At 47.7% G+C, this 17,478-nt stretch overlaps 1 protein-coding gene across 4 annotated transcripts in view; it reads left to right on the plus strand.

Annotated features, from left to right (window-relative positions):
* The first annotated feature begins 1,029 nt into the window (after window positions 1-1,029).
* ILDR2 (immunoglobulin like domain containing receptor 2) overlaps window positions 1,030-17,478 on the plus strand; it is a 39,419-nt gene continuing 22,970 nt past the window's right edge. For 2 of the 4 annotated variants that reach the window (XM_048293640.1, XM_048293641.1), the window contains exons 1-3: window positions 1,039-1,178; window positions 9,878-10,210; window positions 11,296-11,415. In XM_048293640.1, coding sequence (XP_048149597.1) covers window positions 1,133-1,178; window positions 9,878-10,210; window positions 11,296-11,415 — 499 coding nt within the window. In that variant the 5' untranslated portion in view covers window positions 1,039-1,132. Of the gene's footprint in view, window positions 1,179-2,582; window positions 3,179-9,877; window positions 10,211-11,295; window positions 11,416-17,478 lie in introns of those variants that run through there. The other 2 variants (XM_048293642.1, XM_048293637.1) reach the window with 2 other exon arrangements.

Genomic DNA, 17,478 nt, shown 5'->3' on the forward strand with positions numbered 1-17,478 from the left:
GCTTTCGAAAAATCAGAATCGTTTATGGTTTTTGGCAGATTCCAGACGAGACAAAGTTGGAGACTACTCCCATCTCTCATGTGGGTCACTGATGCTTGCACCATCCCAGCTTTGGTTACAAACACAAGCCAAGCCCTTTAAGAGAAGTGCCTGAGGATGAACACTCAAAGGGAAGCTGTGCTGGATGCTGTGAATGGGGAGTGCCATTTTGCAAGGTGCTTCTCTCTGGTGCTGATCCACAAAAGAATGCACGATGCTGTTTTAGCCAGCTCTAGAATGCTTTTTAGCCAGCTCTAGGTCCATGAATAATTCCACTGACTTATTAAGTTTTCACAGAAACTTTAAAAGTTTTAAGTACAGTTAATGTGTATCCACGTGGGTTTGCTGCGGCCAGGACCATTTAATTTCCAAGCAACATCCATATTCTAAAATGTCGGTTTTAGCTGTATGTGACCCCTTTCTCACAAAAAAACCACACAACAAACCAAACACAAACAAAAAAAATCCCCATCCCTTCGGGGTGTTGGCACGAAAACTTAACACCCCGCAACTCGGCTGCCCATTGTTAATAGAGAGAACACCTCCTCACCTAAAATTATACTCCCACTTTATCTAAAATTCCAGTAATTAGTTGCAGCGCCCATGCTGGAAATTTAGAACAGGAACCGTCTACGCTCATTTCCCAAGGTATACACTTGGCTAATTTGGGGAGGACAGATGATCATCGGGGACAGATTTAAGCGCTTACTAGAGAAGTTGTAAGAACCCCGCTAAGAAGCGGGGATGCCGGGGGCTGAAGGAGTTGCAGAGGAACGTGCCGGGGTGTCCTTAGGCTGAGGAGAGGCACCAGGCAACCGAAACGCGCCTTTGCCGGAGGGAGGGCGGGCGGGAAGCGAAGCAGTTTCGGGAAGCCGCGTCCCCCTTCCCGCCGCCGCCCCCCGCCCGAGCCCCGCCGCCGCGCCCGGACACAGGCGGGGGCGGCCTCGGGGAGCGGGCCCGGGGGAGGAGCGGAGCGGAGCCACACGGCGCGGCCGCTCCGCCAGCCCGGCCGGCTCTGCGGGGAGGCGGCTGCCCGAGCGGGGCCGCCCCCGCGCCTCTCCCGCCGCCCCGCGCCGCCTGGACCACTGGGAAGATGGATGGGCACGTCCTGGGATGGATCGTCCTCCTGTGGCTCGCAGGTAGGGCCGCGGGCGGGGGCACGGGTGTCCCGGTGGCCCCGACGTCCCCGTGCCTTGCCCAGCCCGCCGGGCTTCACGGCTTTCCTGAGGGCGAAAATGGGGACGTTTTGGGGAGATGCTGCGGAGGGAACCGGCGTGGGGCCGGGGGCTGCTCGGGCACGTCCCGCGGTGCAGTTTACGGAGACTTCGCGGAGAGGGCTGGGGACGGGGGGGCAGCCGGTGCCTCCTGCCCGGCCGGGGCCGCGGGGCAGGTCCGAGGGGCCCCCGGCGCTTCTCTCCGCGTGGTCCGCGGGGCGCTTGGGCCCCCGCTCGCCGCCGGGGAGAGAGCGCGCTCGTGTCGGGCAAGGGGGAGCCCGTCCGGGGGGCCGGGGTGTCCTTGGCCGCGGTGCGGGGAGGGATGGCGACAAACCCCCGGCTCCCCCCGCCCGCCCGTGCCGAGCTGGGCCGGGAACAATTGCAGGAACTTCTCCTTTACCCGGTGTCCTGACCGCACATGCCGTCTCAACAGAGGTGTGAGAGGTGGGGGCTGACCTGCCTCTGCCCCGGCTTCCAGGGGGGGCAGAATTCCAGGGGGGCCCTCCCCGTGACGGTGCAGTTGAGCCCAGGCCTTTGTGTGCGCAGGACGGGACTGCCCCCCCAGCCCAGCTCGCCGACCACCGCTTGCCCCGCCGGCTCCTGAAGAGGTCGGGCAAGCCAAGCCCCCCCCTAGGGCAGGGGGAGGGGAGCCGGAGAGGCGAACCGAGAGGGCTCAGCGATGGGGAGAGGGCAAGGGGGACAAACTGAATAGGGGCTGGGTCTGAGAGCTGGGCAGCGAGGAAAGGAGGGGGTAGGGATTACAGCAGGGTGTGAGCGGCGGGGCAGCCGGGAACCGGGGAGAAAGAGAAAGTCCTGTCAGGTCCGGGGCAAGATCTGCCTCCTGTGAGCCGGTGCAGCAGCCGGGCACAGGAGCAGCAGGCTATAGGAAAAGCTGCAGTAGGATGACTTAGCCAGGCGGGCTGGTTACAGGCTGAAAGAAGAAACAGACACTTGGGTTAAGTGGCATATATTTCCCCCTGTCACCAATGTATCCCACAAAAAAGACCTCAGCCTCTTCCCTCTTCCTATTCAGATTTAGGATTCACAAGCAGTAAATTCGGCTTTTAGTCATAACACCTCTCTCCCACCACCCACCCACCCCTTTCCTTGCATTTTCACTCTGAGTCATCTTCAACACCGGTGCCTGCCTACTGCTCCCTTCCAGGGTTTCACGGCCTCATCTGGGGCTTCAGCAGCTTCCAGCTCATCCTCTCTCCCTTCCTCCTTCCCTGCCATTTGGCTGCTTCCAAATGTATCCCACTTCAGTGAGCTGGTCTGGAGTGCCAGCGCACCCTCAGCTACCCCTCCTTTCCTACTAGCCATAGTAGTGTGCTGATAAATAGCGTCCAGAGGCCGGTAAAGGAGTACAGGGTGTAGCTAAACATGACATTACATTCCTCCCTCTTTTTGAAGAGCTTCTTTATCTGGACATGTCAGGCTAATCAGGACTTTTTTATCAAGCTAAAAGACCGGGCTGTTGACACTTTTCTCCCTCCACCGAGGGCAGTTCACGATTCCTAGCAGCGAGTGGTGTTTGGAGCATGCAGGGTCAATGCAGAGAGACAGGTACCGCTGCAGTGGGAAGACCTTCCAGTTTCCTCTAGCCCTGTGATTTTGAGACAGGGCTGCGTGCTGCTGGTGCTGTGGAGAGCTGGCAGGCACAGGCTTCCGGCAGGCAACAGGTTATCCATAGCTGTGTGCTGAGGGATGGAGGCAGTCAGTGCTCGCCTGCTCCCCTCCAGCCGCTGCTGCCCAGCCATAAATCAGGTGCTGATGTCCTTTTTCACAGCCGAGAGAAAGTAAATAAGCAAAGGTATGTGAGTGTGTGTATGTGCACAGAAAAGGAAGAGGGGGGCTAGCAAACGTGGATTCAAGATTTTCCTCTCCCCAGTGGCCGTGCAAAGGAATGAAAGGTCTGCATCAAGGTAAGGAGCCCTAATCCAGCCAGAGTGGTACACTCCGGTCTGGGAAAGAGAAGTGGGGGCTGGGAGGTGGAGGGGCCAGGAGACAGAGTGCAAGATGGGGAGGAAGCAGGGAGACAAAAGGGAGCACGAAAGAGAAGGCTCTCGTTCCCTTCTCTCCCCTCCTCCCTCCTCGAGGTGGGTTGAGAAATTTCTAATCAGCACTTTCAGTCCCTTTCCTCCCAGCAGTAATTCCTCTCTGTCCTTTGTTTGTCTTTAATTTTTGGCTCTTGCATTTATCTTTTGTTTGGTTTTGCACACTGTGAGTTCTTATGGCAATTTGAAAAAAATCCTGTGTGAGGTACAATGGATTTGGTTTGGCTTCTCCCCCTCCTGTCCTGCTCTCCCACGTGCCTAAAGCTCATGTTTTAATAACAACAGCAAATGGATGAAGAGCAGGTTGTTCTTTATTCCTTCCTGTGAGGTCACACGGGTTAAGATATGTGTAGGGCTGTGCTCTCATTCTATAAAAAGAAGATCCCATTTGCCAAGTATCCTTAGTCCCTGTGTAAAGCCTGTTCTTGTAAATTACGAAGTGCAGCTTGATTCTGGAATGAATCCTCCCGTCGTGTTTACTGTTTTCTTATTAATGATGTAATTTCTGATGCATTTAAAACTAGAGAAAAGTACTGGACTGGAGACTGAACTCCAGTTTTAGTACAGAACAAGCAGAGCAAATTTTTTCTGCCTCACAACTTGGACTAAGCTTGGAAAAGTTACAATTAAATGTCCACATTAAAATGGGATATTTTTGTCCTGATAAGTACTTTTCCACCAGTAATTTAGCACTCAGTCCCTGTATACTGTTGCTGTACCTGTTCTTTCCCAGCCACAGTTCAGGAGGGCAGGCAGAGGGGGCCTGCTGGAGCACAGTTGTGCTTTGCTGTTTCTGGCCAGCTGACCACACTTCTTGGGAAGGCAGGGAAATGGATGGACTCTTTTACTTGTCTTGATTTAAAGTGTTCATCTGACTTCCCTTGCCTGGCTTCACAGAGCATAAGTGTAATGTAACTGGGCAGAAATCTCATGGTTTTCTTACTTTTTATTCCTGTGAGGTCACCTTGAGTAAGCCTGTGAGGAGTAGAAATCCCAATGCTATCCCAAGGACAGGTATTATAGCTTGGTGTTACAAGGCTGGGAGAGACTCTTCGCATTTCTTTTGCTTTGTTCTCAGGCTTCTGATGAGTGATATTTCTGGGAATGATTTCTGGGATGCTGAACCAAGTCTAAATCAGGAGGCATCTGACAACTGTAACAGCTTTCAGACAGTAGTAAGGGTGGGTTCGATCTGGTGGCCAGAGCTAATTCACCTGAGAGCACCCAGGGTGACTTTTGTGAATGTGTGAAAGGGAGTGTAAGGAGCACAGGGAAGCTGGTGAAGAGAATGAAGTGAGGAGCAGGGGGTGCCTGGGGAGAGCACCACAGAGAATGGTGAAGAGCAAGAAATAGTCCAATGTCTACTGCAGTCACTTTGCACAGCCTGGGCTGTCCTGCATGGAGGGTTTTTGTTTTGAGGTTCTGTCCTTTGAGTGCTGGGTGTGCAAGGCCACGCTTTTCTGCAGCTGCTTTGGGTTTTTCCCTTTCCAGGTTAAGCAGTTTGAGAGCTGAAATTCTTGGGGTTTGCCATGGAGCTGTGAAAAACAACCATGCTTTCACCTCAGCTGCAGCTGACCTGTTCAGGCATTGGTTTCTTCCTTCCAAAAAAGTTGACAATTAGCGGTCACGTTGCTAAGAACACAAGTCTGATAGGAACCAGACCAAGACATCCTATTAATTTCCCATAAGGCACTCCACACGATCTGATGGTGATGGCTTTTGCTGATAAATTGCATGGATTGGATTTAGTCCAACATGAGTAGGCAAGAACCTGTACAATACAATCTCAGTGATCCCACTGGCTCTCCATTCATCTGTTTACGCAGCTCTTTATTATCTCTGACTTTCTGGTTTCAAAGCCCAGATCTTGCACTTCCTGATTCAGGCTTGATCCGTATTTGAGAGGTGGAACTGGGTGCCAGTATTCAGCAGTGGCGGAAAGAACACTTTGTAATGATGCATAGTATCCAAGATGCCAAAAACAATGATCCTTTTGCCCAACAGTTTACTTTAGTTGGGAATTGGTATAAGCTACCCTAAGGGCACTGTCTCTCACCAGTGAACAGATGCTTTTCTGCCAAAGCCCTGAGGTAAAGTCTAGGAGTAGCTTTCCTGAGGTGCTTGGTTCAGGACCCAATGATTTCCATTCTCCTGTGTGCACAACTGCCACTCCTGTCAATAAAGGTACATGAAAATGGGGGAGGCAATTTTTGTAGTTTCATAGAATCAGCTGTACTACCTCAGGCAAGCAGTAGCGCGAGCCAGGTAATTGCAGAGAAGGAGATGAGATGTATGCACAGATAGGGAGGGAGACCCATGGGACCTGAAGAATAATGTGTGCTGTCTTCTCTTGGACTCAATTCTTGCATTCCAGAAGGAGAGAAAGACCTGTTCCACTGAACTACAGTATTTGGCTTTGCCGTTACTTCCAGGGTTTGGTGCTTCAGATCAGTTTTATTCCGACTGGTTGATATTTAAGGTCCCCTCCAGTCGAAACCATTGTGTGATTCTTTTCCTAGAGGCTGTGTAGTGAAGCTAAATCTTCCTGGGATTCATTTCACCTCAGGGAGGCATAGCCTTCTCTGGAGGTCAATGGCAAAGCAAGAGCCTCAGTTATCACCTCTCAGTTGCCTTCCCTCTCTTGCTCAGGGAAGGCGGTTATGAAGATCGGGCTCACAAGGCTCAAACCCGCCCTTACAAATATCCCCTCTGTAATCACTTCCTGGAATTTTCTTTAATCACCAGTGAAATGTATTAGTGATAGCTTGTGTGTAGTGTTGATTGCATAGTTTGAATGCATAATCTGAGGATAGTTCAGGAAAGGAATCAGAGAAAGGAGACAAATGCACATTGCCAATTGAAACAGACAAACCCCATACAATTATATTTCGGAAGTGTGATTATTTTTAAGCTCTTTCTCCGGGAGTGTGTGTGTATATATATATTTGTACAGACACACAAAACCATGGGTTCTTTTTATTTTCTAAGAGTAAGGATAAATGTGTTTGTAAGATGCAATTGATTAATATTTTCAGACCTTTTTCTGTGGGTTTAGGAGAGCAAGAAGGGAGGAAAGCAAAATAGTCACATAGTCTTGAGACTCCCAGGAGCTACATTTTTTTCTTGTGAAACCTGAAACATTCACAATGAACAGGTTCCTTCTCTAGAGTGCAGGAATTGCATTTCCATGATGGTTTTGTAGTAAGGGCTTATTTTGCTCTGTCTGCATTAGTCAAAACATAGCACAACACAATTCAGTTTCTTTTTAGTCCTATTTGTCTTAAACTAGACAAAGAGCTACCATGGTGCTGTCACTAAGCTTCTCATAATTTTTCACATATTTCGTTCCTTTTTCTCTGATGTATTAACAACCCAGAGTTCTGTCCTCTGATATGTCTGAGGCTCTTCTTATCTTGGCTACATTACATTTTCAGGTCAGCAGTTTCTTCTTGAAGGTGAGGAAGTCCTATAATTCCCATGCTTGGACATAACTGATCAGTGTAGAGCCACCATCTTGTCTTCAGGCAGTCAAGCATCCTGGTGGCCTTTTTGGTGGACACTGTTATAGCAGTGACGTACTGCATGAATCAATTCCAATAATTCTTTTTTGGCAGAGGAAATAACAGGTGTATAATTTCCCAGTTCAGCCATATATAATTATATATAATTTGACTTAAATAGATCTAAAGTTTCCTCTGCTCCAGTCTCTCAATCTGAGGCACTGTGTTGCTCTTAAGTGCTATTCCTGGAAAGAATCCGAAAATAATACTTAAGAAGTTAATAAAGAGCTTGAGATAGGATATAGAAGGTGCCAGATAATTTTCTGCACATCTCCAAAATGCTTTTGGGGAGAAAAATAATTCCTGCATTCTCCCAAAAGCTGCTTTTCTTTTCTTGATATAGGCGTTCACATGGGGGTAGGGTGGGGAAAGTTAGTCAGATGAGAATTTGCTAAAGCTCAGCTAATCATTTATTAAAGCAGTCCCTGGCTTGCCAAACTCATTAATCTCATTAACAGGGAAGGAGGGCTGTGGTGCATGGTTATCTGAGAGCACTGTGTTTACTAAGCAGCGTACTTGGTTCACAAGGGAAAGATTTAAATATTCAATGTGTCACTGTTTTATCCCTGGAGCTGAGGTAACGTGATGAGTCACTTGATCAGCTCATGCACATGCTGGCTTTGGCCTCAGACTGTGAGGGGTCAGGCACAGGGTTGCCAGACACATGTCTGACATGGATTCATTTGTTTTTCAAGGGGTTCTTCATGTTTCTTGCATTCAGATGCAACCCAGAAAGCACAAATCTCTGGAGAGGAGAGGATAAGACGTCACCACTTGGTTCACCTTGAGAAGCAAGTGGTGGCATTCCCTTAGTGCCACATGGCCCCTGTGTTTGGTCCCTGGGTAAAAGATGCTTGGCAGAAACATCCCAGCTGCCACTTCCTGAATAATCTCCTTGCCTGTGCAGGAGCTGCTTCATTCCCCTTCCTGTCCTGTGGGAGACCTCAGCTGTGCTTGGTGGTACTCTGGAGAACAGCCACACTTAAGTGTTTGGATTTGGGTCTGGGCACTTCCGGCAGACCTGATAACCTCCTGTGCAAGTACAATGTGCCTGATGTCCTGCATTCATTGTATGCATAATCTAGCATTGCTGTGCAAATGCCAGAGCACCCTTGTGCTCTTCAAGCCTTCACATAGTAGTCCCCAAGGTCAAATCCTGCCTAGATCAGTAACTCTTTGTTAGTATCAGTGACCATCTTGCATACCTGAAATAAGCTTTCCCCTAGGTTCTAGCTATACTGTGTTTTTCTCTCCAGCTGGGATTTATAGACTTCATTGTGCTTTATAGTTCAGACAGTGATAACTTGTTGAATTTAATATTCACTGCTTTTCCAGCCTCTTCGCTTTCCTTTGGTTTTGAATCCTGATCATGCAATCTCCTCTTGCTTTTGCTTTTCAGGTCTGCAGCTGTCTCCAGCTTGACCTTGTCTCTTCATGCCTGCTGCTGTTACACAGTTGATGCATTTATTGCTCTCCGTCTGCTTCAAGCTCCAGTGCTTTAGTCTGTGCCTTCCTCCCCCCCCCCCCCCATTCTAAAGATATCTCCTGTCATTTCACTTTCTTTTGCCAACTTCCATCTCCTTTTCATCTCTGTGTTCTGGAGTGGGTGGATTATTTTTGCTGACTCCATTTCTTCTTCTCTCTACATCATTTCTGAATCTCCTGCAACCTGACTGCAGCCCTTTGTACTTATTTTGACCTGGGCTGAGACACCTTCTCCAGCTTCTTCCAGCTGAATGCAAGCTTCCATGATTGTCATCCTGCTTATCCTTCTGTTCCTTGTATTTGCTCTGATACTTTACCCTTACTCTGTTTTCTTCTTTCTTGCATTTTCCCTTCTCTTCTATTGCTTCTTGATATCAGGAAGCCTTTCTTTGTCCTCAGTCTTTTCATTCCTCACTAAGCTTCTTCAGGTCCATCATTCCCTTCTCCAGATGTTGTGTAAACTTTCTCTTCTGCTTTGCTGTCCTGAATGTTTCCTTGTAATTCCTCTTTTTCCCTGTGTGCTGCTCTGGGCGAGGTGTGTGGTAACACCAACATTTTCCATACTGAGCCTGATTCCCTTTTTCCAGTGTTGGATGAGTGCTCTCAGACATTGCTGCCTGCAGCACAAGGAGGGAAGCAATGAAGGGCATGCGGGGGAGTTTTGGCCGTCCCTGTGGGTGTATGGAGTGCCTCACTCTCCCAAGTGCTCTCTGCTGACATTCTGACTCTCCCTCAGCTACACAAGGGTGTAGCAGCAGTCCCCTGCATCTTCTCGGGAGCCTTAATGCATCAGGTCCAGGCTACAGCTCTCCTGTCAGCTGCTAGATAAACATTACGTATTGAGATCCCTCTCCTCCCTGGGAATGTGAAAAACTTGAGTGTTTGGGCCATTTTTCTCCACACCTCCCACATGGAGCAATTTCTCTCAGTGTTACTTGCCAGCCCTGGGAAGAGCTCTGTGATTTGGATCCACTCCTTCGTGCATCTCTAGGGTTTGGCAGAGCAGGCAGCACTAACTAGGCACCAGTGCAGAATGTGCTGGTCCAGGCACTGTGTGTTGCCTGACTTTTAAAGAGGAGGTGTGATGCCACTGAAATGGGAGGGAGGTGACTTATTCTGCAGTGGGGTTGTCATGAACTCAGGATCTGGCCCTTTGCTGACCTGCTGTACAAGTGGAGCACGGCCATCCCTAAAATACCTCTTCCTTATGTTTGAACCTGCCCCAGAAGCCATGAATCATCACACCATTGTGTTAGGGCTCCTACAGCATGAGGATGCTACATTTGAGCCTTCAGCCCCATCATGCTGTGTTTTTCTTTGTGACTGTAAGCTATGAAAAAGCAAACTTATTTCTGCTGCCAACATCTGCGCTTACGTACATTGAGGAGTGTTGCGCCCTAGCACCTGGAACGGATGGACAGTTTTACCTATTTATGTGGGGAGAATGATGCTATGATGAAATGCAGTAGCTCCCTCTTCAAGCAGTGCCATGGCATATGATACTCATGTTTTTGTTTTCTAGCTGAGGTGGAAGGGTTGCAGGTCACTGTGCCTGAGAAGAAGAAGGTGGCCATGTTGTTTCAGCCCGCTTTGCTTCGCTGCCATTTCTCTACTTCTTCCACCCAACCAGCTGTGGTACAGTGGAGGTACAAATCCTACTGCCAGGACCGGATGGGAGAAGCTCTGGGTATGGTGACTTCTGGTTTGCAAACAATGAGCAAGAGGAACCTGGACTGGGATCCCTACCTGGACTGTGTGGACAGCAGGAGGACGGTCCGTGTCGTGGCCTCCAAGCAGGGATCTGCCATCACCATAGGAGACTTCTATAAGGAAAGAGATGTCAGCATCGTCCATGGTAAGTCTCCTACCCCAGTGATGCTTGGTGGGGGCTGGAATGGACCCTTAGCAATTTGGGATACTGGAGTCTGGCACTAATTGTTCAGCTGACTCTTAGAAAAGGCTGTGGGAAGAGAACTGTTGTTTGTCAGACATTTAGGATTCAGCCAACCAGCCCTAGACCCAAAGGTAATTTCCTTTGGCACTTCCCTTCAATTGACTCCATGTAGGTCTTCAACTCAGATACAGTATCCTTTTTTCCTTTCCATGAAGTAGAAGGTTTTTATTCCTGAATTCTGCGTATTGCCGTGTATATAGATTTTCCTTAGCAGGGGGATGGCAGCAAGAGAGATACAAATTCAGTCTTTGCAGGATAGATTTTTCTTCCTTGCAAATGCCACTGATGTTTTCCTTGTTCTGAAATACCAAGATTATCCTACACCTCATGTTTGCTCAGCCCCGGACTTTACCGGCTTACCCTGTCATGAACCTAAACCCACACAGCCTTGGGCAGAGTGAAAGGAAGAGATTTCCATGGGGTGAAGTCAGGTTGGGTGGAGATGAGGGATGGCAGGCTCCTTAAACATTTTTGTCTGGAAGGCTGTGTGAGAGGCCTTGTCCCTTAAAAGTACAAGGTGTCTGATTGACTCGGGATACCACCTAGCCAGAAGTGGAGACTCCTTGGTGTGGAGAGCGTGTGATCAGCCTCAGCAAGAGGGAGTGTTTTCCTTTGTGTAACCTCTTTGCAGATGGCTGAGGTGCTGTAGCGGAGACACTGTCTAAGCCCTTTCTTCATGACATGAATAGTGTTGGGACCCCAGCCTTAGATGACAGGAAGGACAGAGACATTAGTGACCCCTTCTGCTCTTGGCACTTGCAGAGTGAGCTGCCTCTGCAGCATTGTCTATCTTCCCACCTACAGCCAGAAGTCCTGAGCATGTTGTTTTTTCCTGAGTACTGTCATATTCTGGCTAAGGCTAACCCCTCTTCTTAATAAGGAAATGAAATGGATTTGGGACACAGAGATGGACCCAGTGCATTTAACATTCCATCCTTCCTGTAAGTGTTGGAGGGAAAGCCTGACTTTTCTTTTTTGCCTTCCAGATGCAGACCTGCAGATTGGGAAGTTGATGTGGGGAGACAGTGGCCTCTATTACTGCCTTATTATCACACCAGATGATGTAGAGGGCAAGAATGAAGAATCAGTGGAGCTGCTTGTGCTTGGTGAGGCCTCTTGTCAGGCTGCTTTTTCAGCAGATACCTGATGCATCTCTCCTCCTGCTCTCTCTCCATCTCTGCACTGTATTACTATGGGTGTAAGAGCTATGTAAAACAGTGCCTGCAGCGCTGTCACCATTGCCTTGCACCTTGTGCAGTCATTCACACCTAGGCAAAGTGGGTGGCAAATGCTACCAAACCAGAATAGTAATGTTTACACCCACACTGCTCACACATTACACAGGCGTAAATGACTGCAGAAAGTGCAGGGCTGTGGAAAGGCAGAACCCTTGTTTTTAAGGGATAAAACAATAAACTTGCAGCAAAATGAACATTTGAGACAGACACCCAGAAGACATCAGATCGTGTGATTTTTGCAGTCCTCATCCCACTCTTCTGACCTGTGAGGATGCCAAGAAGCACTGTGTTGAATGTGTCAGTTTGGGAGATTTTTTTTGTGTGCCCAATAACACTTGTCCAGTTAGAGGTGCAGTTTCACAGTCAGCCTAATCAGGTCTGAGCTGGTGCTGCCACTAACAGGACCTACCCTCTCTGTGGTGTGTGTGCTTGGCTCTGTTTCTGTTAAACTCCCTTGAGCACTGTGCTGAGCAGGATCAGCTTCTTCCCTATTTGCAGGGTTTGCTTTCAGTGGTGGCTTCCATGATACAGTTCACTGTAAAGGTCAGAAAAGCAGCCATACCAACTAGAGGAGAAAAGCAGAGTGGAATGGGCCTTTCAGGGACTTTTGTTGACATGCCTTGAGCCAGCTGTAGTACTTCAACCGTAGATACCCCAGGAGAGCAAGCCGAGTTTTTCCCGACTTACCTTAAGACCTTACCATGGTTCTTGTGTGTACAGATTTGTGCATCCTGTGATGGAAATATTAAAAAGCTTGGGTTGAAAGTCTGTAGGTGATCTGTGGAGGTGTACAATAAAACACATCTGTCAAGTGTTCCCTTGCTCTCCTGCCTAAGGTCAGAGTTTAATTGATATTTATACTTGCAGCTGTAGTTATCATCACCAAGTAAACCAGGCTGTATGGGTGAGTGACTGTCACAGTGCCATTGCCTCTCCTCACCCCTTTGGATGTCAGTCAAGCAATGGACAGTTGGAGGGGAAGGTCAGAAAGTGGAAGGTCAGTCTGGTCACTCCAGAAAACAGTGTCACGTGCCTGTATAAATCTGCAGTGTGACTGTGTATCATCTGCCATTTACTGACAGGCCGAGGACTGACCTGTGTGAGTTCAGGTGAGGTTATCTCTGCCAGGTGGCAGTGGTAGCTGTTAAAATCCTCCCCTGAGGTCCTGTCTGTGGTTGTGTAGTGATGAGTTGCTGAATTTTTGTCCCTTCTTCACCTTCCTGTCTAGGATTTGGTGTCTTCCTCTTGTGTATCTACAACTGTACTCAGACACCAGTGATGAAATAGTGCCATGGTAACAGGAAGAATCTGGTTTTTCAGTGTGTACAGAAGACTGTGGGGAGAAAACATAGAAATCCCCTCCTCTGGAGTTGGCTTGATGTCTCTGCCCCCAGTTCATTGTGGATATGTTGGGGGGCATGTGTAGCTTAGGCTGCATCACCCTTGACCACATATGCTTTTCTGTTTGGCCTCTGGGTCTGACCTTGCACTTTATGCAGCTCTCTGCCAAGTTTGGCAGCAGCATGAAAGCAGACTTGTCGTGGGCATACTTCTGCCTCATGCTGTTAGGCAGCTTCTGTATATTGCTTTTCCTGGGTAGAGGCAACATTCCAGCTTTTGGTGCAATTGCAGGGTTACCTACCAGTTTTCCTCCCTCCTTCTCTCCCCCTTTCTGCCTTATTCTTTTCCTTCTGCTTTGCTGGGTTTTTTTCATTTTTGTTTATCTCTCCCCATTGATGGCTAAAGGATGAAGCAGCCAGTGATGAAAATACCATTTCTTAATATTCTCCATATTCTGAGATATTTTTTTGTTCCATCCCACTGCTTGGAGGGAGACACTAAATACAGATGTAGATTGTAGCAATTCCACCGTCCTAGGGGACACGTGGTAAAAGGGTTTTGTTTGTTGTTTTGCTGCTCTTTGGGTGGAACCCAGATTCCCTGTTAATAGAGGTTGGAGCAGCAGAGGGATAGTGTGCAAGAGATGCCATGATTCCCAGAGCACATTGCTGTTTGCTCCCTGCTGACAGTGGTCTCTCAGATACAATTCACATTGCTTCTTTTGGGGTTGCTGCATGCTTTAAGCATAAATTAGAATTTTGAATAGAGCAGAGGTTCTACCCACTCACGTTATCATTGGGGTGACAGAGGAATCAGAACAGAAAAGGAAATAAGAAAATATCCTTTCTAGTGGTTTCATATTAATGCTGGAATGAAAGGGCAGTTTAATATCACATTGAAACCGTGAAAGGACTGAGAGACAAAAATGGTAGATACTGTACTAATAGCATCAATAAATTAATGGAAGTTTAGTTAGCTAAAAGTGGAGGGTCCTGCTTTTATACAATGAGTTGCACCACAAAAAAAATGGTCAAAAGGCACTTTATCATGACTTAGAGCAAAATCCAAAACCTGGGCAAGTTATAGTATTTCCTTTTTTCTTAGGAAAGCAATCACTGAGGCTATCAGCGAACTGTTAAGTAGCCAGGGATCCTGGGTCATGATGGGATTGCATGTTGGGTTTTGTTACCTGGGTGTGTCATGTTGACACGCAGAGCTGCTGGGTAGCATCAGACCCCATTTGCTGTCCTCATGTCACTCTTATTTCAGAAAAATATCTAAGCATTTATTTATATCCATTTGTCCTCAGCAAAGCTGATAGGATTTGTAAAGCATACCTGATGTTAAGCATGTGCTTATTATGTACTTTGCTGAAAAGACTGTCCAGTATCTTTTGCTTAGTCAGGGACTTTAACCCTCTCTAAGGGAATCAGTGGAGGTGAGGGAAGAGGGGTAGCAACCTCTGCCTCAGAAACACAGGAGATGGGCAGGTAGTGAACCTCCTGAAGGGTAAGGAGAGAATTTAGATTAAAAAAATACTATTACACATTTATTCTATTTAAAAAAATATTCTTTAGTCCTTATTGCTCTCAACAACTGTCTGAAGGACGTTGGTAGCAAGGTGGGGGGTCATCCTCAAGCTGTGCTGGAGGGGAGTTCATGTTGGACATCAGAAGGAATTTCTTCCCAGAAGGGTTGGTTTAACATTGGAATGGGCTGCCCAGGGAGGTGTTGAAGTCCCTGTCCCTGAGGTGTTTAAGGACAGACTGGATGTGGCACTCAGTGCCATGGTCTGGTTGGCAAGGTGGTGTTTGGTCACAGGTTGGACGCAATGATCTCAGAGGTTTTTCCAACCTAAATGATTCTGTGATTCTGTGATACATGTGCATTTTGATGGCATCTGGAATCTCCAAACAGGATGTAGCGTGCTGGAAACTGTATGAACTCTGCTTCTGCTGCAGACTAGTCCAAAGCTTAGCAATTCCACAGCAGGAATCAAGTGACACTCCCTGCACTCATGTGTTTTATTAGAAGAGGAGAACCTTTGCTGACATTACAGCTGGGCTAATGAATCCATTTGCAACTTTATACATTTTATTTTTTAAACTTTTTAATGTGATTGAATCTAAAAGGCTGAATCCTAAATTGAAGGAAGTCTACATTTCTGTCATAGTAGGTGGCAGCTAATGTCCTCCTTCTGGAAACGCAGACAGTGCTATTAATCATATTGTTATTTGTAGCCCCTGTGTATTGCTTTTTATATGAGAATGTCAATGGGCTTCAGTAAAGTAATTCATTGCAGTCCTTCTGAAGGGAGCTGCACGTGTATCAGTGCAGGGATGCAGCATGCCTGGAGTAACCTTCAAACCAGAAGTACAGGGCAGCGTCAGCAGATACCCCATCCTAGCTTCACGTCACCAGCTCACATCAGGAAGCAGTCCAGCTTCATTGCATGGCATTGCATACAACCCAATAAGCCTTCCCAAGAGCCAGAATTTACTAACCAGGTGCAGGGACCTATGGAAGCTGCTACACTGCTCCTTCCCAAGCTGGAATAGCTATGGAGCAGTGCCTGTACCTACAGCTCAGGACAGCTGAGACCTGGAACACATAGGTCTGTGCAAGCTCAGTGATGTTTGCATTCTTAGGTTTTACATAGCTTAAACCTGCCTCACAAAACAGTGGCTCTGTTCCCAAGGATCTGTCAAGTTTCTGGAAGAGGTCAGAAAGTACTCCACTAATCCCAGTTGTTGGTTTGACACTTTGGTTAGTGATCCGTGTGCTTTGCTAGACAGCTATTGCCTGCTTTCTTTTCCATCCAGTTTGGCAGCTAATATTACATAAACTGTGTATCAGTGAAATATTATTTTATAGTTAATCATAGAATCATTAAGGTTGGAGAAGACCTTCAAGATCATTGAGTTCAACCTTTGACTGAAGACCACCATCTCAACTAAACCATAGCACCAAGTGCCACATCCAGTTGTTTCTTGAAAGCTTCCAGGGATGATGACTCCACCACTTCCCTGGGCAGCCCATTCCAGTGCTTAACCACCCTTTCAGTGATGAAATTCTTCCTGATGTCCAACCTGAAACTGCCCCGGCACAGCTTGAGGCCATTTCCTCTCATCCTGTCACTTCTTCCCTGGGAGAAGAGGTCGACCCGTCTTCCTACACCCTTCTTTAAGGCTGTTGCAGAGAGTGGTGAGGTCCCCTCTGAGCCTCCTTTTCTCCAGGTTAAACACCCTCAGTCACTTCTCATCAGACTTGTGCTCTGGATCATTCCCCAGCTCTGTTCCATTCTCTGGACTCACTCCAGCCCCTCAACATCTTTCTCAGAGTGAGGGGCCCAAACATAAACACAGGACTTGAGGGGCCTCGCCAGTGCTGAGTGCAGGGGGACAATCATTGCTCTGCTCCTGCTGGCCACACTATTCCTGCTCCAGGCCAGGATGCCATTGGCCTCCTTGGCCACCTGGGCACACCTGGCTCAAGTTCAGCGCTTTTGACCAGCACCCCCAGGTCCTTTTTCATCAGGCAGTTTTCCAGCCATTCTTCCCCAGCCTGTAGCGCTGCCAGCTTCTCCAGGAAAATGCTGTGGGAGACACTCTCAAAGGCTTTATTAAGTCCAGGAAGACACATCCACAGTCTTTCCCTCATTCACTAGTTGGGTCACCTGGTTGTAAAGGAGATCAGCTTGGTCAAGCAGGACTTGGCTTTCCTAAACCCATGCTGGATCCTGCTGATCCTCTGGTTGTCCTGCATGTGCTGTGTGGTCGCACTCAAGATAATCTATTCCATAACCTTCCCAAGCACCAAGGTCAGTCTGACAGGCCTGAAGTTCCCCAAATGAATCTTTTAGAAACGGAAGCTTCTCCCATTGTTTTGCTTTAAATAACAACAATTAGCACTTGAGGTTTGTGTTAATTTCTCTCCAGAGATTAACATTGGCACTTAACATTGATAAACTCATATCTTTGGTAGTTTGTATTACCAGCCAGTATCCATACAGTCTAAATGCAGAATTTAAGAAGCCTAACACCCATAGTAAAAGTAGTAAAGGATGTAAAGTAAAGAACGTAGATACATGTACACACAGCATATTGTACAGTAATTAATGCACTAATAGAGACATGTGTTGACTTTCAGGGAGGATGAATCTCCACTGGGACACGTGTGTATGGTGTGCAATGCTAATAAGGCAGTTCTTACTCAGCAAAGTGACTCAATAACTGGTATAAATATAGCCAGGTTTGGAGTCTCTTCTATGCCAGGAGAGACTGTATTATAAAATTTGACATGATTTTGGAGATTGAAAAGTTCTTGGCAAAATTTTCCCTTACACGATGTTGGTTTTAGGATTTTGCTCTGATTTGCTGAAAAGCTGCCAGTAGCATCTGAGCCAGTGCTCGGTCACAGGAGTTGGCAGAGTTGTGCTGGTGGCCTTGTGCTGGGGATGTGTTGGGCCAGATCTCAGCTGGGAAAATGTGAGCAACTCCACGGAGAGGGCTCACCGACCTTGAGCTGTGACCAAAGGTGGGTAGTGCTAGCAGGTGAAGGAAGTGATTGGCACACTTCCTTTTAAAAATC

The sequence above is a fragment of the Corvus hawaiiensis genome, chromosome 2 (assembly GCF_020740725.1).
Source record: "Corvus hawaiiensis isolate bCorHaw1 chromosome 2, bCorHaw1.pri.cur, whole genome shotgun sequence".
Lineage (NCBI taxonomy): Eukaryota > Metazoa > Chordata > Aves > Passeriformes > Corvidae > Corvus > Corvus hawaiiensis.